The following is a 27641-nucleotide window of genomic DNA, read 5'->3' as shown; positions in this document are numbered from 1 at the left end:
GGACCTCCGTGCTCAATTGACTGTCCCGTCCTCATGTCCTTCAGGCAGTACCCACTCCAGCTGCCCCCAGCACAGCCTCCTGGCCTCTCAGCCTTACACTGAGGATAGTCATGGGGCTCACCTAGTGCCCACCTCAAGGCTCCATGTGGTCACCATGGTGTCTCCCCAACCCTGCCGCACCCTGCCTACCTGGCCTCTCAGGATCAAGATCCTGGGAGTCCCAGACTGCCACCTGGGGAAGGGAGAAGAGATCCCAGCTGGGTAGGGGAAGGGACATGTCCTCCTTCCCAGGGTGGAAGAGGGTATGCTGACTCCCTGAGTTAAGTCGGGACACAGCACAGTTCACTCATGTTCCACAAACATTTCTGAGCACTGTCCATGGGCCCAGCCAGTACAAGGTGCTAGGTACATGGCTGTAAACAAGATCAGGCCTGGGGTCCCCAAAGGACTCAGAGGCCAGTCCGGGAGATGGACATAGTGACAGTGTGCCTTTGATACAGCCTGATATGTGCTGAGAAAAGCATCAGAGCTCTGCTGATGTAACCCAGACTGTGTTGGGGGGTGAAAAAGAAAGGGATGAAGGAAAGCTTCCTGGAGGAGGTGATTTCTCAGCTGGGTTGTGCAGTTGAGCAGAAGTTCATCGGGAACATTACAGGGACCTGGAGGTGAGGGAGAACATAGTGCTTCCAGAAAGCATCAGGGAATTCAAGGCTGGAGTGTGGTGAGCAGGTGGGGAGGAATGAGTGGAGGCTGGAGAGATCCTGCGGGGCCTAGAAACATGCAAGGATTCGGGGTTCCCTGGGCTGCTGTGCAGGCTCTCAGAGACCATGATGCTGCCCATTAGAATCCTGGTAGGGGCTAGGCTCACTCCCAGCATAACTCCTAAGCAGCCCTCTCCTCAGCCCCAGGCGTTCAGAGCCCCGTGCTCCCCCTCTGTCCTCTCCCAGGCACCCAAAGTTGGAGTGTGTGAGGAGGGACTTGAAAACCTCCTGACTTGTCTTTTATCAAGGGCAAGTGGAAGGGGCAAAGCACCAGTACCAACGGCAGGGCAGAGGAGGCGGTCACCTCTGTGCAGAAAAGAAGGGGCGCACTGTCTGAAGGAAATGTAAGCGTCCTCATACCCCAGACGAAAGGTGGGGCCGCTCCTGATGATCATGTAGGCAATGCCAGGCAGTGTCAGTGATAAACACTCCTTCCCAAAGATGTCTTCTGTCGATCTCCGCTCTGCAATGACTGTTGCCTTAATAATAATACGCGTAAGCTTCAAATGAACGCGTCCTTCTTACTCATCCTTTAACAGCACCATATTCTCCCCGGAAGTCATGTAGGAGAATTCTGGCTCAGCGTGGCTCCCTGGGCTGCGTGCATGCATTCATCTGGAAGGTTTGGTCTTGGGGCTGGCTTTGGCTGCCCTTGGTGCCTTCCATCCCCCCTTGCGCTGCACAGTCTTGCTTTTAAATAGTGGGATTGTGGGGGCACCTGGGTGTCTCAGTGGGTTAAGCCTCTGCCTTCGGCTCAGGTCATGATCTCGGGGTCCTGGGATTGAGCCCTGCATCGGGTTCTCTGCTCAGTGGGGAACCTGCTTCCCCCCCGCCCCCGCCTCCCTGCCTACTTGTGGTCTCTGTCTGTCAAATGGATAAATAAAATCTTTTAAAAAAATAAAAATAGGGCGCCTGGGTGGCTCAGTGGGTTAAGCCGCTGCCTTCGGCTCAGGTCATGATCTCAGGGTCCTGGGATCGAGTCCCGCATTGGGCTCTCTGCTTATTTTTATAAAAATAAAAATAAAAATAAATAAATAAATAAATAGTGGGTTTGTGGGGGCACCTGAGTGGCTCAGTCGTTAAGCGTCTGCCTTCGGCGCAAGTCATGATCCCAGGGTCCTGGGTCGAGCCCCACATCGGGCTCCCTGCTCTGCGTGAAGCCTGCTTCTCCCTCTTCTACTCCCCCTGCTTGTGCTCCCTCTCTCGCTGTGTCTCTCTCTGTCAAATAAATAATAAATGAAATCTTAAAAAAAGGGGGGGGGGCACCTGGGTGGCTCAGTGGGTTAAGCCTCTGCCTTCAGCTCTTGTCATGATCTCGGGTCCTGCATCAGGCTCTCTGCTCAGCGGGGAGCCTGCTTCCCCCTCTCCCTCTCTGCCTGCCTCTCTCTGCCTACTTGTGATCTCTGTCTGTCAAATAAATAAATAAAATCTTTTAAAAAAATAGTGGGTTTGGGGCACCTGGGTGGCTTAGTGGGTTAAGCCTTTGCCTTCGGCTCAGGTCATGATCCCAGGGTCCTGGGATCGAGCCCCGCATCAGGCTCTCTGCTGTCGAGGAGCCTGCTTCCCACCCCCCCTGCCTGCCTCTCTGCCTACTTGTGATCTCTCTCTCTGTCAAATAAATAAAATCTTTTTAAAAAAATGTGGTTTGATACAACAGTGAGAACATAGTGATTGCAAAGATAGAGAAGCAGAACTTGATTTCCTTCAAGTCTGTCACTTTCTGTGACCATTTGGAGTTATAATTTGTGTTTAAAATTTGCAACAGTGAAATAGTGTAAACTGCTAGTTTACTGAGCTCTCTGCTCAGCGGGCAGCCTGCTTCCCCTTCTCTCTCTGCCTGCCTCTCTGCCTACTTGTGATCTCTCTCTGTGACAAATAAATAAATAAAATCTTTAAAAAAATTTTTTTCAAGTTGTTTATTTTAAAACTGAAAAATGAATCAAGAAAACAGAAACTGCAATAACATGTTAACTATTATATTAAAACCATCAATATGTGGGTAGCTTTCCCCCTTTATTTAAAACACAGTCACATAATTTAAAAGTATTAATCCAATACTCTTTACCTTTTTATCTTTTACTATTTTATTTTTATTTCTTTACTGGTATGATTCCACGTACAAAATTGAATATGAGAACACGCACACATTTCTTTTCTAACCATTATCATTACTTGTTTCATGTCATGAGTATTACTGGAAATAATTTTGTTATGTAAAGGAGAGGCTATCAAAAAAACAGTCTGCTCCCAGTATCAGATACTCTAGATACCACTGGGCAACACTTAGCCCCAAAGAAAATCTGAAATCCCTCCTGGGAAGCCCCAGTGGGCACTGGCTTGTGGCCCCAGCCCATATCCCTCTTCTGGCCTCCGGGTGTATTCCACCTTGACCACAGAAAACAGCACACATCAAAGCAAACCATTGTGTGACCTGGCAAGGACCCCACGGGGACCGGCCGGCCTCCCAGTGAAGGTCCCCAAACTGGGGAGCCTCTGGATGGCTTCTCCCTCCATCCCTGTCAGTCCGCTGGGTTTCCCGTGGCCCCGGTGTGACAGCTGGAATGCCCACTCTGATGGAGCAGGAGGGCGGGCACAGAGAGCCCAAGTCTGAACAAACCTAACTTAAAGGGGCCTGCCTTACTCCTTCCCTCACTCTCTTCCTTTCAGGTGCCCCGGCCTGGACGGGCCCCAAAGCCCTTATATTCATCGACCCCTGCCTTCACCCTGAGGGTGGTCGCTCTCCTCCCAGCACAGCCCGGAGTGAGCTCGATAAAGGAAGCAACCCGAGGCCGGACAGCAAGACCTACTCAGCATTACTGAGCGCCTGCTGTGTGCCAGGCACGGCAGTGGCATTTTACATGGGTTCCCATAGGGTGGACACAGCAATGACCTCCATCTGACAGTGGAGAAGCCAGCTCAGGGGCTGAGCAGCTGACCCGAGTGGGTGCTGGTCAGTGAGCTCCGGAGTGCGCAGGCTGTGGTCCTCAGAGGGAGCCTTCCTACCGAACCAGAGAGGCCTGGAAGCAGGGGACAGGGGTGCGGGGGACGTTGTCCATGTAGGGTCAGGCGTCTGGAGCTTAGAGGCAGGGTCCTGCCGGAGGGCAGCAGAAAGCAGGCCGAAGGGACAGGAGAAGCCCAGGGTAGACCTATCTTAGGTCTCCTTGCCAGAAGTTCTGCCCATCAGCCCAGCCCTGGCTGTAACCCCTGGGAAACTGCCCCCCATGAGCTGCTTGTACAGGGCCCCTAGGTGGTCACTTACTTTCTTTCTTTCTTTCTTTCTTTCTTTCTTTCTTCCTTTCTTTCTTTAAGATTTTATTTATTTATTAGACAGAGATCACAAGTAGGCAGAGAGGCAGGCAGAGAGAGAGGAAGGGAAGCAGGTTCCCCGCTGAGCAGAGAGCCCGATGTGGGGCTCCATCCCAGGACCCTGGGATCACGACCTGAGCTGAAGACAGAGGCTTTAAGCCACTGAGCCACCCAGGTGCCCCAAGGCAGTCCCTTTCTATCTGCTTGCCTCTCGTCACCATCTCCAGCAGTCAATGGGTCAACTGCCCCAGAGACCAGCCAACAGGGCTGGGTCTAGAGTCCAGGTTCTGTTCCAAGCTTCTCCAGGGAACCCACGGCAGCCCATGGCTATGGCAGACCCCACAATTCATGACTGCTGGAGAGCTAAAGACCTCTCTGGTGGGAGAGCGGAACTCACTCCTAGTCCTCTTTAGGGGGATCCTGGAGAGAGGGCAACCTGGGTGACCTCCAGCCTACCCTGGCTGCCAGTCTCCTATGGCTGCTGACTTCAGTCTCCTGTGGCCGCTGGCTCCCTGCATGCAGGGAGGTGAGGCGCGTTTGAGGAGCACTCTGTGACTTTGCGATTTACCCCAGGCCATGCAGGGGCTCAGCACCAGCAATGCCATGTGCTTTTAGCCACTATACTGTGACTTTCCTTCTAGGCTGCCTTGTCACAGGAGAGGAGCACCTGCTGAAGAAAGGGAGATAAGATCAGTAGAGCCCAGACCTTCAACGGGAGCTTGTGAAAGACATTGCTGAAGGGGTGTCTCAAGGGCAACGGCCGCTGCGGCCGGGGGCTCTGAGGTGGGACGGGGGCCGTGGAGGGCGGGTGACATGGGGCCTCGGAGCAGGTGAGGAAGGGGCCGCTCTGGAGCAGGAGCAAGGACAGGCAGGCTGTGGGGCGTCGGGGGAGGGCTGGGCTGGGCTGGGGTGAGGATTCTGGAGCTCAGCAGCCTTGGGTGGGCTGGGATGTGTTGGAGCCAAGGCCCAGAGGGGAGGCCGCCCAGGGAACAAAGGCAAGGGTATGAGAAGGCACCGCCCTTGAGGGCCTTCTACCCTTCCCACATGGAAATGGAGGCCCAGCCAGAGTCACACAGGTAGTGCCTGAGCCAGTCCAGACCCAGGCCCACTTCTCGGGTACAAGCCTGTCAGGGAGGCTCACTGAGGAAACCTGGGCAGCAGCGTGAAGCCCTGGACCACCCTCTGCCTGCGTGGAGTCCCGCTAGCATCGCTCTGCTGGCACTTTCCCTGTGACAGTTCACCGCGTCCCACGGGGGGCCCCTGATGCAGTACCTTAGTTTTCACGGCTCAGCCCTGCCTCCACCATTGCCTGGTCCTCTCCTGCATCTTAGAGAGACCTGGCAGGGAAGGGGAGTAAGGGGGAGGGCTAGAATCACTGATCGGACACCATTCGTGCATTCAATAAACATTTATTGAGCATTTACTGAACACCCGGCCTAGTGCTGAGGACTCTCGGGAGATACAAGAGCAAGACAGACCCATTTCTGCCCAGTTAGGGCGATGAGAGAAGCCTTTCCAACCATGAGGTCCAAGTATCATTTAAGGATGTGGGCTGGAGAGGGGAAGTGACTTGCCCAAGGCCATACAACTAGTTCGTAGCAGGTTCAGACCCAGGCTCCTTCTGAGGCATGCTGCTCCTCAATCTTCCAGCAAATTCTCACTGAGCAACACCTGTGTTCCAGGCCCTGCCCTGAGCTTCGGGGAAATACATCTGTGAGCCCAGTTGTAAGGAGGGTGGGGGTGGGGTGCTTCAGTCTCGTGCTTCCCCTGAAAATGAGAGGGAAGTTCCAGGGCCCCACCTCAGGAGGCTGGACTTCCCCTCTCTCACCCTCAGACAGGATATAAAAGTCCCTTCCTAGCTCCTTGCAGAAAAGAGGAGGTGAGAGGTGTCAGCTCGCAGACCTCCAGGTGAGAGGCGTGCAGGGGACCTGCTTGTGGGCAGGATGCAGGTGTCGATCCCTTGCCCCGCTGTCGCCGGGGGTCTCATTGCAGAGAAGAAGCTGTTCCTTGCCCTGGCAGGGGTCCTGGCCACACTCATCTTTGTCCTGCCCTGTGAGAGCACTGGCTCAGGTAATAGCCCTTTGGGCAGCCAAGGAGGAGGGCAAAGGAGGGAGGAGGTGTCCAGGTCTGGGTGGAGCCCATGGGTCCCCTGGACCCTGAGTCCCCTTCCCTCTGAACAGCCTCCCCTGCGACCGTGGAGACCTCGGTCCTTCGGGACTGCATTACAGAGGCCAAGCTGCTGGTGGATTCTGCCTACAATCAGACTCAGAGGAGGTGGGTCTGGGAGGGTCAGTGCAGTGGGTGGGCTCCAGCCATGGTCATGTCAGCCATCACCCTGCCCCTGGGCACTTGGGACAGTGACATGTCGGTAGAGAGTCTCCCTTCCGTCCATCCTGTCGGTTCACACTGCCCAGGCTGGGGCTCTGCTGGGGGCTCTGCTTCCTTTCTCCAGCCCTTGCTCTTCCCCCCGCAGAATCACAGAGCGCCTCCGCAGTGGCCTGGCCAGCCCCATGGACCTCCTGTCCTACTTCAAACAACCGTTAGCAACCACCAGGACAGTGGTCCAAGCTGCTGACTACATGCACGTAGCCTTGGAGCTGCTGGAGGGGAAGTTACAACTCCAGGGATCCAGTTCCCTCAATGTCACTGGTACTGTGCTCCCTACTGAGCCCCAGGGCCTGCCCTGGCCTGGGAAAGGAGGGTACACAGCCTGGACTGTTTGGAGGGAAGAGGCTCCGGGGATGGGAGGTATGAAACAGACCAGCTCAGGAAGGAGCCAAGACCCTGCCCCCTTGTCCCACCCCCAGATGTACTGACAGAACCCCAGCTTCGGCTGCTGTCCCAGGCCAGTGGCTGTGTTCTCCGGGACCAGGAGGAGAAGTGCAGCAACAAGTACCGAACCATCACCGGGAGATGCAACAACAGGTGGGTGCAGGGGCCACACCTGACCGAGGAGGCCTCTCTCCCCTCTGCCGCCCCTCACCCCATGGTGAGTGCTCTCCAGGCCCAGAACTCCTGCCAACTAGAGCCAACTCTCTGCTGCAGGAGAAGACCCTTACTGGGGTCCTCCAACCAGGCCCTGGCCCGCTGGCTGCCAGCTGAGTACGAGGACAGGCTGTCTCTCCCCTTCGGCTGGACACCCAACAGGAAGCGCAATGGTTTCCTCCTCCCTCTTGTGAGTAGGGGCTGCGGGTCCGGGTCCAGAGGGCACTCCGACGCTTTGAAACAATAACAGCACAGCCCCCAGCCAACTGGAATCCTGGCTCTGCCACTGGCCAGCTCCGACTCTGAGCAACTCCTACAGCTGAGTCTCAGTCTCCCCATCTGTAAAATGGCAATATAATCCACTTCGTGTCTCTGGTGTGTGAATTATAAGGTCTCTAGTATGAACATCTACATAGGACGTGATCTAGTAATGCCAGCCAGTATAGGGCCAAAAGAATTTGTATCAAAGTATCTATCCAAGTAAAAGAGTGGCATGTCCTACTCTAAGTCTATTGATTGAAATGATTTCACATTTATCAGTTTATCAATTTTCTATTCATATGTCAATATGACTCCTCCATTAACATCTGTGTATTAATTCTTCCATCTGTCTGTCCAATTCCTTCTGTATTTGTTATCCATCACCTACCAACTGGCCCATGCATCTCTCAGTCACTTCTGTCATCTCATTGGTCTATAAACTGATCTATCCATTCGATCGGTTTACCTCTTTGGAAGAGCTGGTCAGGTCTCAGCCAGCCAACCTGGCCTCTGCCTTTTTCTACTCCTGGAATCCTCAGGAGCCACACCTGAGGCCATGAGCACCCCACAGTGGGTGGGACAAAGTGCAGTTGGGGAGGGAAGGGCAAGAGAGGAGGAGAGACCGTGTTCACGCCAGCAAGGGCAATCTGCAGAGCTGGCCTGGGATGCCTCACACTGACCTCTCTTCCCACCAGGTCCGAGCCGTCTCCAACCAGATCGTGCGCTTTCCCAGTGAGAGGCTGACGTCCGACCGGGGCAGGGCCCTTATGTTCATGCAGTGGGGCCAATTCATTGACCACGACTTGGACTTCACCCCTGAGTCCCCAGCCAGAGTGGCCTTCACTGCGGGTGTGGACTGCGAGAAGAGCTGTGCCCAGCTGCCCCCCTGCTTCCCCATCAAGGTACCTCCGATGGGCTCCGGCCAAGAGCTGGGGGTGGGGGTGTGTAAGGCAAAGCTCCCAATTTAAGGAGCTGTCTGTGGTGCTGAAGTGTTGGACAAAGGTAAGGAGCTAGACCCTGTACATAACCCCAGGTTCTGTGTTTGTTTGGAAGATGAGGATGGGGGCGGGGCACTCTGCCAGCAGGTTTAGTGCAGGTTTCACAGAGGAGGAAGCACTGGAGACTAGCCCTGACCCATGGGTCTGATCCCAACAGGGGAAGCCTCCGGACTGCTGCTTTTGAGAGCCTTTAGGGACTCTTGGCTCTTGCCCTTCTTTCCTTCCTGAAGAGGTCCAAGGGCCCTGCAGCTCTCACCAGTTCCTGGGGTGCTGTTGTGAGCAGGGTGCTATCATTCAGGCTGAGAGGCAAGGACGGTGTAGAGCACTGGGGAAGGAAAGCTGGGCTCCAGGGAGCAGAGCCTCTTTGGGGATATGGGCCCAGGGAGGCGGGGGACACACGTGCATACACTCCCACATTCATTCACCCCAGCAGGTAGGGTGACATTCATGGGGCAACCTTACCCATTCCTCAAGCTCTGGTTCAAGGGCAGCTCCTTGGAGGACTCTTCATATATCTTGCTAGCACACCTTTTGTTTTTGTCTTTTAGATCAAGCATAGCAAATAACGCCTCAATTTAGAGTCACATTCCCTATTTGTGCACCTGTTTTCACTGAACTCCAGCTTCCTGCAACCTGTGCTGGGTTGTACTGACCTTTGTTGGTTTCCAAAGCGCCCAGCATAGAAGGGTGCTTAGGAAATGTCTGTAGAATTAAATGGAATGAGAGCAACACAATCCCAAATGTCAGGAGAACTAGGTCATAATCCTTCCTCTCCTGCTAATGAGTTGTCACTTCCTTTCTCTGAGCCTCAGTTTCTCCATTTGTAAAATGAGGGTCCTTTCGTGACTCTCTGATACAAAGCATTAAGGATGCTCAGATTGACCTGCTGAGCAGCATGAGTCTGGGTGAGTCAAGGAGGGCTTCCTAGAGAAGAGTTTCAAGAAATGTTTTGAAGCAGGTGAGGAATGATCCAGAGGAGTGAGCTTGCTCTTGAGGGCCCCCCTTGTCACGGCTCTTTTTCCACCTCAGATCCCACCCAATGACCCCCGCATCAGGAACCAGCGTGATTGCATCCCCTTCTTCCGCTCGGCACCCGCATGCCCCCAAAACAGGAACAAAGTCCGAAACCAGCTCAACTCGCTCACCTCCTTCTTGGATGCCAGCATGGTGTATGGCAGCGAGGTCTCCCTTGCCCTGCGGCTTCGCAACCACACCAATTTCCTGGGGCTGCTGGCTGTCAACACCCGCTTCACCGACAACGGCCGGGCCCTGCTGCCCTTTGACAACCTTCGTGATGACCCCTGCCTCCTCACCAACCGCGAAGCACGCATCCCCTGCTTCCTAGCAGGTCAGCCCCCAGTGGTCGCCTGAATAAGAGGTTAAATAAGACCTGGTACAAAAGGGTTTTGTTCAAAGCCAGCAAGTGACTGTAAAACCCAGGAGTTTGCTTTCCTTCCGGGCCTCCAGGAGAAGCTTTGGCTATAGGAATAGGCTCTGTGCAACCCTCTTTCTCTTTCCCCTGGGCTCCTGGGGAAAGCAGTCTGCTCCGAAGTCCACAGCTGGGTAAAGTTCTAGCTCTTGGTGGAGAGTGTGCTGATGGCTTAAGTTCACCGGACAGGTGGGCTCGAAGTCCCAAAGTCAAGGTTCCTAGGGTCATCTGTGTCCCTCCACCAGCTGTAGGCCTGGTCACTGGTAGAATAGAATCATGGCCAAGCCCAGCAGTTGCTCTGTGCTTTCCCGCTTGCGTGAACCTGTTTCAATAAATTTGGGACCTGAGACCCCACTGTCTCCCCTGTCCTGACCTGTTGTGTGGGGTGGCAGGTGGCAGTCAGTGAGGAGCCCCATTGCCCAGCTGAGGAGATGGAGGTCCAGTGAGGACCGGGAACTTGGCCCGGGTCATAACATGCTACCACTTCCTTCTGGTCCCCAGAGCTCTGTCTGCCTTAGCAGAAAGACATTTCTCTGGGGAGGGTTGTGTTGACTCTGAACCTGGGGTTTTCAAGGTGACTCCCGATCATCGGAAACCCCAAAACTGGCGGCTATGCACACCCTCTTTATGCGGGAGCACAACCGGCTGGCTACGGAGCTAAAGCGTCTGAATCCTCGGTGGACAGGAGACAAGCTGTACCAGGAGGCCCGGAAGATCGTGGGCGCCATGGTACAGGTAGGGAGTCCTGGGCCCAGCACTCTCAGAAGACAATCTGGCATGAGACACCATTTGGTAGAGTGGCTCCCACTTCCCTTAATACATCCTTTGGGGCTGTGCCTCAAATCAGCTGGGTCTGGATAATGGGGAGTGTACCTGAGATCTGACCTGTGTGGCAAGCTCTGCCACTAACTTGCTGTGTGACACTGTCCTTGTCACCCCGCTCTCTATGCTTTGGGACCTTCATCGACCAATGGGAAATGCATATTTCCACATTTGACATGATGGCAGTAAAGAATTGGTATGTCTGAGGGGCCCTTCAGAAAGCAAAAGTTTTGTCCAAAGGCAAAGGAATGGGGTGGGCGGCTGCTAAGGTGATGTTCCTCCTGCCATCTCTTGTAGATCATCACCTACCGAGACTTTCTGCCCCTGGTTCTGGGCAAGGCCCGGGCTAGGAGAACGCTAGGACCCTACCATGGGTATTGCTCCAAAGTGGACCCTCGTGTGGCCAATGTCTTCACCCTGGCCTTCCGCTTCGGCCACACCATGCTCCAGCCCTTCATGTTCCGCTTGGACAGCCAGTACCGGGCCTCAGCTCCCAATTCGTGTGTCCCGCTTAGCACGAGCTTCTTTGCCAGCTGGCGAATCGTGCATGAAGGTGACCAGGTCTTAAAAGCAGATGGAAATGGGGGTGGGGCCAAGCTTTGTGCCAGGAGGCCGGGCTGCTGCTCAGGCCACTGCTAACCATCTCCTCAGGGCAGTACAAGGCAGTTGCACCAAGACCCTCAGCCTGGGCCTCCCACCCTCTCGGGGATCAGAGGATTTCCAAAGGGAAGGAGACTCATGTCAGATGGGCTTGTGGGCCGGGTAGGAGGTTGTCTTCTGCTCCTTCTTCAAGAAGTAGGGGTAACTTCTTTCCCTGCCAGCCTCAGCTCCCTTCAAGTCTACCCAAGGCCTTTGTTTCCTGATACAAACATTACGGAATGTAAGCCACTGACTTGTCCCCCTCTGAGCTAGTTTGGTCTCCTAATGACCCAGGGTCTCCCCAGAGGCCGGTCTGGTCCTTGCTGCTCACATTTCCCGCCACCAGGTGGCATCGACCCCATCATCCGAGGCCTCATGGCCACCCCTGCCAAGCTGAACCGTCAGGATTCCATATTGGTGGACGAGCTTCGAGACCGGCTGTTTCAGCAGGTGCGAAGGATCGGACTGGACTTGGCGGCTCTCAACATGCAGCGCAGCCGGGACCATGGCCTTCCAGGTGAGGGCCCTGCCTGGGGCTGCCGCTGGGTGCGGGGGCAGGTTTCAGAGGAGACCCTTGGGGCATCCTTTCTGGCAGCAACCATGTACCCCGTGCGCTGTGGTTCAGAAGCACATAAGGCCGAGCTTGGGAAAGGAAAGGAAAGTGTCCCTGGGACCACCTTTTGCCATCCTGCCACATCTTTGCCCCCTGCTGTAGGTCCTCTAGCTGTAGGTGCATAGCACGGCCACGATCTGCTTGTGGACAAAGCAGATTAGGACATCCTGGGTGGAGAAAACAGTAGGTTCAAAGGGCAGGGAAGAAGTGCCCCGTTCCCCACTACCCTGGCGAGTTCCAAGGAGAAAGATTCTAGTTCTGGGGACATAGGAACTGGCTCCTGGCAGAAAGGCAAAGAGCCCAAGAGGCAGGAACCCAGGTAGAGTAAACTTAAGACGGCCTTGGCTATTTCCTGAGGACAAAAAAATCGCAGGAAAGAAGAAAAGTGTATCCCAGGAAAGAAGGCAACTTAAGCACTTTGCCAGGAATTTTCATGGCTACTAATCATTTTGTTCTGCCAATGACCCTGAGAAGCAATTATTACGGCCGTTTTAATGGATGAGGAAATAAGTTCAGAGACAGCTAGTCATCCTCTCGAAGCCACATAACTAGGAAGCAGTAAAATTTGAATCAGGTTCAGAATGTCTCCTTCCTCCCTTCTGTGCAAGTCATAATGTTAGGGGAAGGCTTTGTTCACCATCTTGTCCCCTTTCCCCCTCCCCTATTTTCCTGTCTACTACCTGAATCACCATCCGCCTCGGCTCATCTGTGGCTCTGTGTAATGGGATGGGGACAGTCTCCACTGCATCTACCACAGCACCTGGTAGGCTCACAGCTGGTACTCAAGAACCTGTTCTTGCCTCCTTACACAGGGGGAGGGGGTGGGGGCAGTTTCCCACCACTAAAGAGCCGTGGGCGCCCCCTGCTGGAGAACTGAGATTGCCAGTTACTCAGGTGCCACACCTTGCCCTCCAAGCTGTCCCAGAAATACTGTCCAGACACTAGCTCTCACAGACTCCTCCAATCCCTTCCCAAGTTCAACACCAAATTTAGAATTGGAAGAGCTTGTATGAAATTCACTTACTCATGGGGTGACCTGAAGAAAGTCACAGTTGCTCAAGCTGGGCAAAGACCCATTGATACAATGGAGATTACAAAGTGCCTCACAGAGGTGCTGTGAGGACCCTAAGAGATGATCACCACCGGTGCTTAGTGAGGTAAAGCATTATATCGTCTTCCTTTGCTCACCCTGAGGATGGGGTTTGTGAGGTATAGTTCAATGGACAATATTGGGCAGGTGTTTCTTCAAGGTTAGGGCAAATCTGTCTCCTATCTTCATGGTCCCTGCCCCATCCTCTGGCTTGTTCCTGGGTGGGATCCTAATAGCAGAGAAATCAGAAGACTGGCCTTGGTAGTGAAAAAAAAAATGTTCAAATGGCTTTGTTGGGATATAATTAGCATATTGTAAAATTCTTCCATATAAAGTATACGATTCTATAACTTCAGTATATCTAGAGTTGTGCATCTATCGCTCTTTTTGCGGGGTGGGCATCTGTTAAGGTCTTCGGCCCACTGATCACCACTGCTAACGTCAGAACATTTTCCTCACTCACAAAAGAAACCTTACAATAACGGTCACTGCCTGTCCCCACCCCAGCCCTTGACAATCACTGATCTTTCTATGTCTACGTGGTTGCCTGTTCTGGACCTTTCATGTAGATGGAATCACACAGCATGTGGTCCTTTTCTGAGTAAACTTTAACCACGCTCTTCATTTGTTTGTTTGTTCACCTATGTATTTGTTCATTCTTTCCTTCTCCAGATCTGAGTAAGAGTCTTTTATGTTCTGTGTCTGTCTCATTTGTACCTAAGTGATGCACTTGAGCCCAAGAGCCCTGGGGTATTAGGTGTTGTATTAGGACACACTCCTCAGTTTGGTGCAAACAAAGCATGGTTGTCTACTCACTTTGGAAACTAGAGGGCAGTGGTTTGATCTTTGGAAGGTTCAGTCTCTTCTGTCAGCAGGGATCTTGCTCTGCCTGGCATTTCCTGACCCCAGAGCTCTCTCGCAAGAAACCGTGGAGAAGCAGAAGCTAAGGGGAAGTCAGCAGGGTGAGACTGACCTTCCTCCACCCCCTTTCCCTACAGGGTACAATGCCTGGAGGCGCTTCTGTGGGCTCTCCCAGCCCCGGAACCTGGCACAGCTCAGCCGGGTGCTGCGAAACCAGGGTTTGGCGAGGAAGTTCCTGAATCTGTACGGGACACCTGACAACATTGACATCTGGATTGGGGCCATTGCCGAGCCTCTTTTGCCAGGGGCCCGAGTGGGGCCTCTTCTGGCTTGTCTTTTTGAAAACCAGTTCAGGAGAGCCCGAGATGGGGACAGGTAAGGGGCCCTCCCCTGAAGACACCAGCCCCAGAGACAGGGCAGAAAAGCACTAGCATGTCAAGACTCAGCAAGGGGGAAAGCGCCCTTTTTAGATTCGTTTCTTCTGAGCTCACAGGGTCTGAGACCAGGAGGCTCTTCTGCGGAGAGCCTGGTCAGCGTGAGAGAGACCATGGGCTGGGCAAGGCTGATGGTGCCTGAGCTGTTTGGCCAGTAGGTCCCAGAAAACATAGGCAGAAAGGACTAAATCTGGTTTCCTTCCAATAAAGCTTATCATTTACGACCCGAGCCCAGGTTCAAATCCAGCCCTGGCCGCTTAAATTACTACGCCCTTAATACTGAGCAATTTCCTTGACCACTGTACTTGCTTCTTCATTTATAAATTCATTTGTGAATTTCTTCATTTATAAGTTTTTGCAGGAATTCTGGAGAAATGAGTGAAATAATGTGACGTTCAGGGCATACCGCAGGTGCTGGTTATGTTCATTCCTCCCTGACCTTCACCTCCATCTCTTGACTTGTCTTGGTAGGTTCTGGTGGGAAAAACGGGGTGTTTTCACCAAGAGACAGCGCAAGGCCCTGCGCAAGATTTCCTTGTCTCGAATTGTGTGTGACAATACCGGTATCACCACCGTTTCAAGGGACATCTTCAGGGCCAACACCTACCCGCGGGGCTTTGTGAGCTGCACCTCCATCCCGAAGCTAAACCTGTCAGCCTGGCGGGGCACATGAGGCCTCTACAGGTAAGGGGCGGCCCTCCTCCAACATCCTTCCCTGACCAGATGGCTGAGTCCTTTTAGACTTCCAAGCAGAGACAACCAAACTTGTCACCAGAGGCAGGGTAGTCTTCCCTGCTGGCTTCCGGTATGCTAGCTTCTGGACAGAGTTAATCCAAGGCCTAGGACTTTGGGGGGCAATTGGGAAGCCTTAGCTTAGTCATTAGCATCCTAAAGCAGCCCTGTATCTGCACCTCCAGCAAGTTCCTCACTTGCCCATGTCTGCTGTTCCATAGGAGCCCACCCCAAGCCTCCGGCCACAGGCACAAGGGAACCCGGGGAAGACCACAAGGAGGCCTCCTCCCCTGGAGCAACCGCACCTGCTGACGCTTTTGCTGGCTCTGGCTCATGGCTGGTTCTGTGGCTGGGAGCGGCAGCCAGGGCTCCTGGCAGCAGTGAACCTGCCCACCTTGGGAGCCTCGTAGGTCTTAGGTCTATTGGCTCTGGATGCAAGAAGGTCTTGAGGCCCAGGCAAGAAGAGTCATCTGGTTGGTCTCTGACCTTTTTGCTATTTCCCAGCCTGTCCCCATCCCCCGGCCATGACTGCAGCCCACACCACACCCGGACCCAGCCACCCCACCACCCTCTGCTGAGCCTGCAGGCCGGGCGGTGAGCTCCGCTTGTACCAATAAAAGACTGCTTCGGGCAAGAGCTGGTTTCTGCGTTAGGCTGGGGAGGGCACAGCCTCAGCCTCGTGCTTTGCTCCAAACATTTGAGAGGAGCACTGCCAGGGCCCCACTGGGACTAACCCTTAAGCCTCTCTTGTGGGCTGACTCCAGGCACTCTTGAGTGGGGAAGGGCAGAAAAGGGAAGGTTCAGGAGAATACCCTGGCCACGCCCGCAACCTGAGCAGAAAAACGGCCAACACGTTAGTCAGTACAAAAAGTTTTTATGTACAAAAAACACAATAAAAGATACTACCCGGCTAGCAGAAAGGACTGGGCACTGCCTTCAGCCTTCATTTCCTTGTATCTCAAATCCAACAAGCCCCGGGTGGCAGGAGGAGGCTACCCTGGAAAGAGGAGGCCGAGGCTCCCAGGCCAGGCATTCCAGATCTTCTCCTCTGCCTTTCTTGAGCCTCCGCTTGTAACGCAGGCTGTGAGGCAGGAGGCGCCTGCAGCTCTCTGCTCTCAAGACAGCGAGACAAGCCAGAAAAGAGGCTGTGTGAGGAAGGACTAATGGTGGGGTCACCCCACACTGGGCTAACCCAGCAAGCCTGCCCTGGCATGACAGCCGCTCGCAGGAACTGAAATATGCAGAGAGGGATCGCAGGTCTCCAGCGGTACCGCCCCCCGGGCAGAGGGAGGCCCTGCCGAAGACTAGGCAGAGGCACCAGCCTGGGACTCTCTGCTCTTCTGGGTCTCAGCAGGCTGGTGGGGTCACTGGGGAGAAAGATGAAGAGGCAGGACGACACCAGCCTCAAACATCACCCGTCTTATCCTCTTGCACAGGGGGAAGGGGGACAGGGCCGCTGTGAGCTAGGAAACCATGGTCCCCGAGGGGCTCACGAGGTCCTGGGGAAGGCTTTCTCGGGCCTCCTGCATGCGGCGCCGGGCACGACGAAAGGCCTCTGTGAGGGGAGCAAGTGGAGTGGTCAGCCACCGAGGTGTGGGGAGGGGTGGGGCTTGTGCCAATGCAGGGTGGCCGGCTAAGGGGTGGAGGGAAACCTACCCAGCACATTGTGAACGGAACTCTGCTGGCTGAACCCTTCCAGACGGTCCAGCACGCTCCGCATCCTTTTCCGGAGGGAACTTGACTCCATGAAGGCCCTGCACAGAAGCCCAGCACACGGTCAGGGCTGCTGCCCAGCCCATGGGGTAAGGTTCCCCGAGGCAGAGGGCCGGGGTCACTCACCTGGACTGCTGTAGGCAGTGCAAGCGGAAGGTGACGCTGCCAGTGGTCTCGGTGCGGAAACCAAAGCGGCTCAGACGCTCCCCCTGAGGCATGCAGTTAAGACAGTGTCAGGTTTCTGGGGGTTCTAGACTCCAAGCACTGTGCAGACCCATTCTTACTCCCACTCTTGGAAAAGAGATCCACTGGGGGGGACCTCCTCCCAGCACCCAGACTCCATCACCTCAAGGTTAATGTGGGGCTCCCAACTGTACATCAGGGGATGCCCCAACCTCAGCTGAGAATAAGCAGTCTGAGAAGAGGTCCACCACCTTTGGTGACTGAAGCCTCAGTGAAGGTCTGGAAGGAGTGGCCAGTCACTCTGACAGGACTTTAAATCTACTCATTTCCCAAGATCTCCCAGGATAGCAGTGTAGATGTCTGCACCTGGTTTAAGATGTGGCCATGACCTCCAGCTGAAGCCACGGGAAAGAAGGGACTAAGTAATAATGAGGCAACAAAGGGGCCTTAACCCTGATCCCACCTTCTGCAGAAGAGATAGGAACCTAAGCTCCCAAAGTGAAGTCTGCCCTGAGAAAAAAAGGTACCTTGAAGGTTCCTGGTATCCGCACGTAGGAGAGGTCCTCCAGTTCCAGAGAGCCGCCGATGAAAAACCTCCTCAGCTCAGCCAGCGTGCCGAGCTCCATGGGCCTCCACGTGGTGACTGTCAGGGTGTGCGAGCCTGTGCCAGGAGAGTGGGGCCTCAGCCAGAGAGGGCATGCGGTCCCTCACTGGACTCCCAGCAGTGACACAAGCCTAGCCACCACTGGAACACCTTGTCTGGGGACGACCTGACCTCTGAGGAGGGGATCCTGGTGGTCTGGGGTACCTGTTTGGAAATCAGTCAGCTAGAAATTCACACCTCAGCTCTGCCAGTTATTACCTGTGTACCCAGCAGGAGTTTCTTCACTCCTCCGATCCCCGTGCCCCTCACTAGTAAAAGGGCAATGGTAATGCCTCTACCTCGCAGAGTGGCTGGTGGGATTACCCAGGAAGCCCGTACACAATGCCCAGCACACAGGACACAGCAGCTCTTAATTCAAAATGAATGCCAATCCATTCAATGCACGGATGCCAAGAGCCCACCCTGCCTGAGCGTCTCCCTCTAGGCTGAGAGTCAAAACAGAGGCGCTCAGAGCAGATGCCACAGATGCCCGGGCTGCTCGGCTTCCGAGTCAGCCGCAGGCTCACTCAGCTGTCTCTCAGGGAGCAGGGAGAAGGCCTCAAAGGAGCAAGGAATCCAGCAAATTCAATGCTTCTAATTCTAAATTGTGCCTCCTCCTCCCTGGTAGGGGCCAAATGTTTGAGAAGTGTTAGTGTCAGTCCTCGGAGCTGGGGCATGTGGGCCACGTGGAGGGCAGGGACGAGACGTCACCTGGGGTGGCAGGCAGCACCACAGCGCCATAGCCTTCCACACGATACCTCTGCCAGAAGTCCAGCGAGAGGACCTCACAGTAGAGCACAGGCCACTCTGGGAGGGCATCTGGGAAAAGTGAGAGAAGCAGCCAGGTCACAGGAGGCCTTCCCCCCACCAGAGGACAGCCTGGGCCCAGGATCTACTGAGCTACTCACCAGCAGATTCGTCTTCATGGAGGAAGGAGGCCTCAAATGTGAACGGGTAGGAGAAATAAGCCACCTTATCCTAAACAAGAGAAGTGTTATTTCATACTCAGGGTCATGGGGTAGGCAAGGCCTCACTGAGAATCTCTTCTCTCTGAGGCCAGTGACACCTTCACAAGGGAGAAAGAAAAACTATCCCCCCCAACAGGGGAAATAAGAGGCTCAGACGGGACAGAGAACCCACATATAAGCTGCTACCATCCTCAGAAAGACAGAGAGGGAAGCCCTGCACCAGGCGGCAGCCTGAGAGCCTGCAGAGAAGGGCCGGACGCAACTCTGACTGCTCCCCCGGCTGGCACCCAATAATCTCCAGAGTCCCGCTCCCCTGCCAGAGAGCCCTCCTGTTTTCCATACCATTCCCAGGGATTTGGTGGCACAGGTCTGTGTTATTCCTGAGAGCTGTTGGAATGCTGGGCTTGACCAATCTGAAAGCCAAAGACCATATATGGTAAACTGACCTGGGAGGTAGGTGGGGGGTTGAGAAAAGAACAAAGTTCCTTCACCTCTTCATGCATTCACACACACCAACGTTCACCTAACATTTGCTGAGTGTCTCCTATGTGCCACGACCGGTCACTGGGGATATCGTGGTGGGCAAACAGAAGTGATCCCTGTCTCTCAAGGAGCTAGCATGCCAGCTTGTGGGGGACACCGGCAACAAACCAACAAGAGGCTATCAGGTAGTGACAGAGGCCATACTAAATACAGAGCAGGCTCTTAGATCGGGTGGTGAGGGAATACCTCTCAGAGGGGACACTTGGGCTGAGACCTGAACTCAGTCGTGCAAAGATAGGACAGAAAGGGTTTCAGACAAAGGAAATGACCTCCAAAAGGCCCTAAGGAGGAAACGAACTTGGCATGTTCAAAAAACAGAAAGTATGGCTGGAATATTGTAAGGGAGAGATCGACAGGGGCCAGCTTGCTCCAGCTTTGGAGCTGGGATTTTACTCTAAGTGGGAGGGAAAGCTGTTGGGGTTTAAAGTTCAAGAAAGATCCAACTAATTCACATTTTCAAAGGTTCCATTTGGCTGTGGTGTCTGTGGCAAAGGAACTGTAAAGGAGGCAAAGGGGTAAGTTAGAAAGTTAATTCATGGGCCTGGGCGGGAGATGGAAGAGGTTTGGTGCAAGGTGCTTGATAGAGGGGCCGGGGACATCTTCGGGAGATGGAGCCAACAGAAACTGTTGATGGAATGACTAGCTGTGGGAAGCTAGAGAAAGTGAGGAATTGAGGATGTCTCCCAGGATTTTGGCAGCAGCAACTAAGTAAACGGCATCATCATGTCCCTTAGGGAAGACCAAGAAGGCCGGTTTGACCAGGAGGGAGAATCAAGAGTTCTTGGATCATGTTAGGCAGGAATGACAAGCGGATATGAGCCTGAAGTTCGGGGGAAAGGCCAAGGCTAGAGAGAATACTAGGGGCCTGAGACATACACAGTAGACAAGCCATGAGATGGACGGAACCACCTAGAAAGACTACAGAGAGGGAGAAAGAGAAGGCCCAGGCCCAGCCCTGGACACTCTACAGCTCTGAGACCAACAGATGAGCCAAGAGCCAAGGGGACTCATGAGCCACCAATGAGAGCAAAGAGAGGAGCGTGGAGTCAGAAGCCAAGAGGAGAGTTCGAGTGAGGAAACGTGAGCTGTGCCACGTGCTTCTCAGAGGTCATGTAGCAGGAATGCAAAGATGTCACCACAGGATTTGACAACTTGAAAGTGATCTATGATCTTGAAAAGAACAGTCACAGTTTCATTGAAAAAAGTGGGGAAGCCTGGGGCGCCTGGGTGGCTCAGTGGGTTAAAGCGTCTGCCTTTGGCTCAGGTCATGATCCCAGGGTCCTGGGATCGAGCCCCACATCGGGCTCTCTGCTCAGCAGGGAGCCTGCTTCCCCCGCTCTCTCTGCCTGCCTCTCTGCCTACTTGTGATCTCTCTCTGTCAAATAAATAAATAAAATCTTTAAAAAAAAACAAAAACAAAGTGGGAAAGCATGACTTAATGCCTCTACAAAACTATCAGAATGGATATAAAAGAAACTTAGGAATATTACTTACTAGTAGATGGCAATTCCACAAAGAAGTGAATGTAGAGATTGTCATACTCATAGCCTTGTGCTGAAACTAAGAAAACAAGAAACAATTTTAGCTTATTCTCCTGTCACCCTTAGCACCCAACCCTGTACTGAACGGCCTATGCACTTCGGGAAGCAAGGCCCTTGAGGGCCAGGAACTCCCTGCGCTTCCAGGAAAGGCTCATGACTGAGTTTCCCAAGTAGGGCAGACAAGCCAGCACCTCCACCAGCGGGGACAGATTACCTCACAGCTGTTGGGGCCTTGCCCAAGCATCAGGGGATCCCTGTCTGGCAAGGCACTTACCCACCTCTCCGTTTACAAAGAGTCGGAGGGCACCTGGTACAGTCTAAAGAAGAGAGAAGTGGGACAGAGTCAGGAGCCAGGGGAGTCAGCACTCGTCCTCCAGCCGTTCACCAGTCCCTGGAAGACTGACATTGGCAGCCGCCTTATGTGCTGCCGTGTGCTTCCTCCCCGCTCTCCCCTCACACGAGCGAGGCTGGGGGGTGGGCGGGAGGTGCAGAGGGAGAGGATCTCAAGCAGACTCTGTGCTGAGCATGGAGCCCAACGCGGGGCTTATCTCAAGACCCTTACCTCATGAGATCACAGCCTGAGCTGAAATCAAGAGTCGGAGGCTTAACCGACTGAGCCACCTATGCACCTCTGCTATATTTTAAAACACCTAAGAAGAACTGTGCTCTATATGCTAGTCTCTGATTTCCTTCTGGCATGAAGCCAGAAGCCATGTCCTTTAAGAGACAAGATATTACTCAGCCACAGTCCAAATGCTCTGGCTAAAGCCAGCTTGTGGTGGGGCAGGAAGCCAAGCCACTCACCATCTCAAAGTCTGTGCCCACGAGGCTGCTGAGATACTCCTTGTGCCGGCCATAAAGCTGAGGAAACAAACCATAAGCAAACTCAAGATGCAAACCCAGCCAGACCGGGGTCAGTTCTGAATGGGAGGGAGAAAAGATGCTGTAACAGGAAATGCCACAGAGAGCCCAGGCTGAAGTATCCATACCGCCAACTTTTTCAAGTAAAGCACAGAGGCTCCAGAGTCTGCTGCTCTGGGGCCCAGTCCTGTTCCTGGCACTTATAAGCCCCATGACCTTGGGCAGACTTCTTAGCTTTTCAATCTCAGCTTCCTCATTTATAAAATGGTAAAAATAAAAGCACTCACCTTAAAGGGAGGAAATAAAGTATATGACAGGCCTCACAGAGCATGGTACATGCTCAAATAAATGGCCATTGTTATTATTATGATGTTACGGTAGGATCAAAAGCTCGGGTCTGATATGTCAGCAGTGCTTCCTATGTCAGGAAAGGGCCAGTAAGAAAGACCCTGCAAATGTGGGCATGAACCTCAGACACGGTCTCAGCTCCCCGGCACCCAGGCTCATCCCTGCACTTGGAAGGAGGTCACTCTTACATCCTTGAACACACGCTGTTCCCGCTCCTCCTCCTCTGGCTGCGCGAGGGAGGACACATTGTCCACTGTATACTTCCACAGCTCCTGCTTCTCCCCCTCGGTCTCAATTCTGTAAGGTCAAAGCCACAGAAAGACCAGCTCTGATGAGATCTCTCCAGACCTAGCCCAGGAATGAGTCATCATTGGCCATACACCTTGCTCAAAGCAAACGAGGACGAAAGTGGCCAGAACGATGAGCAGGTGAGGGAAACAAAATGGAAAAGCAGAAAGAGCATTAGAGTGGATATGGAGCGTGGGTTGGGGGCCCATTTCTGCCTCAAAGTCATGCGGAAACCCTAAAGCATGACATTCCTGGCAACCAGTTCGCTCGCCTGAAAAACCAACAGGTAGGCTTAGGTCATTTCTAATTTATAGCTCTTTTACTGTAAGACAGGGAGGTAGCAAGAGTCAGGCCAGAGGAAGAGACCTGGCTGAGCTCATCCTGCCCTGCTCTGGCTGGTCCCTGCAGGCAGCAGCACAGAGAATTATTTTCACTTAACGATGCCACTGAAGTTACTTAGCTCTTTCAAACTGGTACAGCTGCCCACTTTCCAAGAACAGGGTCCCCGGGATGCTAATGGTCTCTTATAAAAGAGAATATGAACCATTAGCTGGGAATTTAGAAACCAGGACAGATGAAGGACTTTCTCAGAATCTCCTCAACTTGGGGCAAGAAGTGAAGCCAAGAAAAGGAATGCCAGTCCCCACGCCCCCTCTCTTCCTCTCCTCACCTGTAGGGTCCTTTGAGGCCAGTGAAGTCAGGTTTTACTGTGATCACACCATTGCTGTCCACTTTCAGAGTACAGAGGACATGTTCATACTTCTTATAGCCAAGCCTAGAAACCAGGAAATCAACACCCAGGTTCAACACTGCTGGTCCCGCTAAGCGGAGAGAGGAAGAGGTAGTCAGCCCACGTCAGGGGAGAGGACAAAGGCTGGAGTGAGAACTGTCATAGTCAAATGCCTTCTTCTGAGTACGACTAAGAGGAAAAAGAAGAAACAGTCCCTCCCTTCTGCATTCCCCAGGGGGACTATAACAGGGTACGTGATGGGTGACGAGAAGAGGAGGAGGATCTGAGCTGGGCAGTGAGGGCTTCACTCACTTCCCATAGGGTCCCAGGTCTGCCATGATGTACATTGTCTGAAGAGGGGTGTTGATGACATGGTTGTTCCTGACAAACTCTTCTGAGGGTTCCCAGGTGACAATCCGTGACTTGAGGATGCCGCCCTCCCTGGAAGACACCACAGGAAGGCGGCACCCCCTGAAGAGCCCAAAGGAAGCACCTGGGGGAGCACACCCGGAGGAGGCCTCCTGCAGAATGGGAAGCTCGAGGTGGCAGACATACCCAGACACTGGCCTGGAAGGACTACGAAGCCCCCCGCCCCAACCCCCTACTTATTTGTACTCACATCCCTCGCCTGTCCTGCCGTCGCCGCCTGACATTGGCCATCCGTTCCACCAAGAATGATGGCGCCTCCCGGGTTGCGGTGGTCATTTTCTGACAGTGCTAGGGAAAGGGAACAGCCCTGTGTGACCCTTCTGGTCAGGGCCATGTGGGATGAAGTGCTGAAGGCAAGCCCTCCTTTTGAAACCTCATCTGGAACCTATATCTAAGGGGTACACCCACTTCACAGTTACAAACGTTAGGGGAGGGGAGCAGTCGCACAAAGAAGCCAAAGAAGATTCCTACCATGCCTTGGTTTGTTCCAAGATTTTAGCAGCATATCATCCTTCAGAAATGAGTTTATTTATGCTAACATTAAAATGAGTCTGTCTGCAGGGGCACCTGGGTGGTGCAGTCAGTTGAATGTTTGATTCTTGGTTTTGCCTCAGGTCATGATCTTTGGGATCCTGGGATCAAGCTCCTCATCGGGCTCCATGCTCAGCACCGGAATCTGCTGGAGATTCTCTCTTTCTCTCCCTCTGCCTTTACCCCAACATGCACGCGCTCTCTCTCTCTCTCAAATAAATAAATCAATCTTTTAAAAAAAATAAATGAGTCTGCAATCTCTGAGTACATACCAACAGAAAGTTGAGTGAGTGTGCCTGGTAGATGCTGATGTTACCAGGTACTTGAAAGATGCCAAAGGGGATACAAAGTATCCTGTGAAAAGTCCTCCCATGGGTAATTCAGCACTAACTAATTTCATTTACTTTTCTAAAACAGAAAACCCAACTTTTATATGCTACCTAACATAAGCATCAGTCTTTCAAAAACATTCATTTAATACCTGCTCCTTGCAGAGCTACAAAGGTCATAGGCAAAAATCAGAAAATACAGGCTTTTCTCTCAAGGAATTTTAAAAATCTCCTGAGAAGAAAGAACATGTCATACAGGGACTGAGGCAAACGTAAGGGTATGTGAGCAGTGGGGAACAGAGCACTAACCCACTCCCCACAGCTGTACTGAATCCTTCTTGAAGCCTATAGATTCAGAGTTGTGGCTACATTATCTAGATGGTTCAAGGCTCCACCCACCTGCCTTATCTCATGAGGCATGGAAGAAGTCTTCCCTGGGTCTCTAGCCTGCCTATCATGAGAGACACTGCCTACTCCTCCAGGCCCAGCAGCTACACCACCTGAAGACTGAGCCCAGACTCCAGCTTGGCTACCAGCAGCACCAGGCAGTTTCTGGAGAGGCTGCCTGTCTGAACAGGCTTCTGGTTTAACACACAGAACCCAATGAGGCCAGAAAGCTAGGGGAGGGAAAGAAGGAAGCTATGGGAGCCCAGGAAAAACAATACCTCCTCCACATTGGTGTATCTATCAGAGTCTGTGTAGGTAAAAATTCGTCGGTTCTTCCTGCCGCCCGAATCCTCCAGTTTCAGGATCTCTTGTCGGTACTGATGATCCAAAGGGCTCTGACAAGCTGCTTCATTTCGGTACAGATCTACTTCAAACTGAGGTCACAAGGACACAGAGATCTACTGAGAATATGTCAAACTTTTGTTCCTGTAACTGTTTCGTCAAATCAGTTCTACAGAGCCAGTATAATTTGATATGTTCCCATAGCCCACTTCCACTTATCTGAACTAACAGAGGGCAGGGGATCCAAAGAATGTTAGAGCTAAATGGAACCAGAGTGAGGGTCTAGAACAATTAGACCCTGGTCTAGGTCTGGGTCCAGACCCTGTTACAGACAGCAGATTTCACCCAGAACTGAAAAGTGTTTTACCCAGGATCATAGAACTGGGTAGTGTCATTCACTATGTCATATTGCCCTTTAAACACAATAGGGGGTGAGGGGGGCGGCACCTGTATGGCTCAGTCAGTTAAGCAGGTCTGCCTTTGGCTCAGTTCATGATCTCCAGATCCTGGGATCGAGCCCCATGTCAGGCTCCATGCTCCATGGAGAGTCTGTTTCTCCCTCTCCCTCTGCCACTCCCCCAACTCATGCTCTCTCTCTCTCTCCCCCTCCCCCCCAAATAAAAGGACAAGATCTTAAAAAAAAAAAAAAAAACAGGGAAAAGTATAAACTGCTGTAATTTTCTGGAAATCAGTTAGGCAGTATGTATCAGGAAGGCTTCCCTGCTACCAGCCAGGTGGAGGCGGAACAGGTGGATGTAAACTGAGTGGAGAGGTGGCATGGGCTCACCTGGCTGAAGAGCTTCTCCTGCCACCCAATCACGACCTCTTCCTCTTCCTCTTCCTCTGAGCGGTGTCCACCTCCAAAGACCAAAGAGTGAGTCAAATGTTTAAGTCAAATCAGCCCCACCTTTCACTCTGTGACTGGTTATAACCCAAGTCCCTGCTCTAATATTTACCACAAAACCAGCTGGAGTTTGGGGATTTATTAAGTGCTCACTCTAAACAAAGTTTAGAGAGGCTGTAGATGTATGTAGAAGCCAGGATTAGGCCCAAGCAGTCTTAATTATCACTCTAATTTGAATAAAAGGAAGGCATGGCTCCCAGGAATTATTTAATCTAATTCAGTGTCAAGAGTTAAATTCAGGATATAGGCTGGATAGCTCTTCCTCAATCCCACTGTCCACATTTGCTAGAAAGGAGCCCTGGAGTCCTTGTCTTTACTGTTCCTGAAGCCATACGTCTAGAACCACAAGCACTGTAACCTTAGGAGACAAAGCGCCAGAAGAGAAGAGGAAAAGCAAATAAATTATTACTTAAAGAACCAAACCGAAAACACTCTTGGCTGAGTATGCCTTTTTGAGGCATGTGCTTCATAACACACCAGTGCACACTCATGCCTGGGAATATATCTGAACAGATACAACAAATACAGAGATACTAGTGATTTAACACAAACACACTGTCCTCTCTTTCTCATTCTTCTGGCTTCTGAGATAAGGAAACTGCAGAAGCACAGTTGATGTTAATATGTACCTTTTTCAAGCCTACCCCAATTTTAAAATTGTTTTAGGTAGTGGGCATAAATATACATTTATGTATACATTTATAAATGTATTTAAGGTATACATTTATACACTATAATATACATTTATACATTTAATTTATAAAGTATGTATTTATAAAGTATACATTTATACACTATATACATGTATGTAGTACACACACACCATGTATATATGTATGCATAGTACAGACATTTATGTATAGTATCCACATACATTAGGAGTTTGAAGCATATTTTCTCTTAGCAAAAAATGCCACAATCAGTATCTAGTTTGCCAGGCAGATGTTTAACCTATCAAAAGTATAGTCTTCTGTTATTTTACAACATCTGGCCATAGTTCAGTTCAGCTCTTGATGGCAAGAATCATGTCTTACTCAATTCTCTTAACACAACATAACGGAATAGTTAAATTGCTTGAGATCAAATCCTTGCTTCAACATTTAGCAACCATGTGACCCTGGGCAAGGAACACAACCTCTCTATGCCTTTTCTCAGACTACAGATATGGGCCTACTCTGTCTTAAAAAGCAACTACGCTCCAGGCCCTTCCCCAAGTCCCCAAGGGGTCACATCACCACCATACACCCACTGGCAGTTGGGTGAGGCCTAAAAGTGGCCAAGTCTATGAGGTCCTTCCCAGGCTGGGCAGCAGGCTGGTAACGGAGGAAGTTGCTGGATGTGATTCTTTGCAGGTGGACTCTGTCAGGAAAAGAAAAGCCCAGAGCACTCATTACAAGACACACAACCTGAAGATGAACACAGAGCAAAGATGGGAGGAACAAAAGAAAGAAGAGGGTGGGGCTTCAAGGAGTGTTGTGTGCGCGTGAGCACGGCCGGGGGTCTTAAGGGGAAGGGTGCGGATAAGTGCATTGGGTACAGAGTTCTGAGGAATTTGAGAAGGGCAGAGGCTTGAAAGGGTTTAGGTAGGTCTGGAAGCCGTAAGTGGAGCAGGTTGAGGGTAGTGAGGGAGATGCCGGGAGACCAGGAGGCAGAGTCGGGATTGAAAGCGCAGGTGGGCACTCAGCAAACAAGAAGTGAGGTTCAGGCTCGAATTATCTGAGACCATAAAAGCACAGGCTCTGGGACGATGCGACTACCGGAGGCGCAAGTTGCGCACGGGGTCCCGGGAGCGATACACAGCCTCCCCGGTGTCAGTGCTCCAGACCGCCTCCGCCATGACAGCTGTGACTCGCCGCGACAGCGCCGGAAAGCGCACCGCCCCCAGTTCCCCTGGCAACAGGGACGCGGGACTCGGGAGGCGGAGGAGATGCTGCGCGCGCAACCTAAGGTTTCTTGCAGTGCGCCGCGGG

The 27641-nt window shown here is 52.5% G+C and overlaps 2 protein-coding genes across 2 annotated transcripts; one reads left to right on the top strand and one right to left on the bottom strand.

Moving 5' to 3' along the window:
- The first annotated feature begins 5916 nt into the window (after positions 1-5916).
- EPX (eosinophil peroxidase) lies at positions 5917-15847 on the top strand. The gene is made up of 13 exons (XM_032321685.1): positions 5917-6137; positions 6248-6341; positions 6541-6716; positions 6875-6992; positions 7113-7242; positions 8009-8215; positions 9341-9659; positions 10315-10475; positions 10860-11115; positions 11548-11718; positions 13903-14140; positions 14671-14883; positions 15153-15847. The coding sequence occupies exons 1-12, from the start codon at positions 6011-6013 to the stop codon at positions 14870-14872; spliced, it is 2199 nt and encodes a 732-aa protein (XP_032177576.1). The 5' UTR covers positions 5917-6010; the 3' UTR covers positions 14873-14883; positions 15153-15847.
- MKS1 (MKS transition zone complex subunit 1) lies at positions 15789-27541 on the bottom strand. Its single transcript, XM_032321686.1, has 18 exons — positions 27429-27541; positions 26921-27030; positions 25555-25625; positions 24704-24859; positions 23369-23466; positions 23062-23190; positions 22690-22794; positions 21920-22028; positions 21327-21383; positions 20797-20839; positions 20476-20541; positions 18781-18851; positions 18379-18448; positions 18182-18289; positions 17355-17488; positions 16771-16853; positions 16588-16685; positions 15789-16486 (listed from the first exon to the last, which is right to left on the bottom strand). Exons 1-18 carry the CDS (start codon positions 27506-27508, stop codon positions 16395-16397), a joined length of 1680 nt encoding a protein of 559 aa, XP_032177577.1. The 5' UTR covers positions 27509-27541; the 3' UTR covers positions 15789-16394.
- Between the last annotated feature and the right edge of the window lie 100 nt (positions 27542-27641).

This window comes from Mustela erminea, chromosome 18 (assembly GCF_009829155.1).
Source record: "Mustela erminea isolate mMusErm1 chromosome 18, mMusErm1.Pri, whole genome shotgun sequence".
Taxonomy (NCBI): Eukaryota; Metazoa; Chordata; class Mammalia; order Carnivora; family Mustelidae; genus Mustela; species Mustela erminea.
Note: the sequence above shows the minus strand (reverse complement) of the source record. Positions and strands in the feature narration are given on the sequence as shown.

What these genes read in the sequence shown, in the direction of transcription:
- MKS1 (XM_032321686.1), bottom strand. Translation starts at nt 27,508, where the DNA reads ATGGCGGAGGCGGTCTGGAGCACTGACACCGGGGAGGCTGTGTATCGC. An exon ending in GATACACCAATGTGGAGGAG is followed by an intron (nt 23,467 to 24,703) that starts GTATTGTTTTTC and finishes CCCTTTCCCTAG; the next exon opens with CACTGTCAGAAAATGACCAC. An exon ending in CACTGCCTACAGCAGTCCAG is followed by an intron (nt 16,686 to 16,770) that starts GTGAGTGACCCC and finishes GCTTCTGTGCAG; the next exon opens with GGCCTTCATGGAGTCAAGTT.
- EPX (XM_032321685.1), top strand. Translation starts at nt 6,011, where the DNA reads ATGCAGGTGTCGATCCCTTGCCCCGCTGTCGCCGGGGGTCTCATTGCA. An exon ending in ACCGGGAGATGCAACAACAG is followed by an intron (nt 6,993 to 7,112) that starts GTGGGTGCAGGG and finishes TCTCTGCTGCAG; the next exon opens with GAGAAGACCCTTACTGGGGT. An exon ending in AGAGCCCGAGATGGGGACAG is followed by an intron (nt 14,141 to 14,670) that starts GTAAGGGGCCCT and finishes TTGTCTTGGTAG; the next exon opens with GTTCTGGTGGGAAAAACGGG.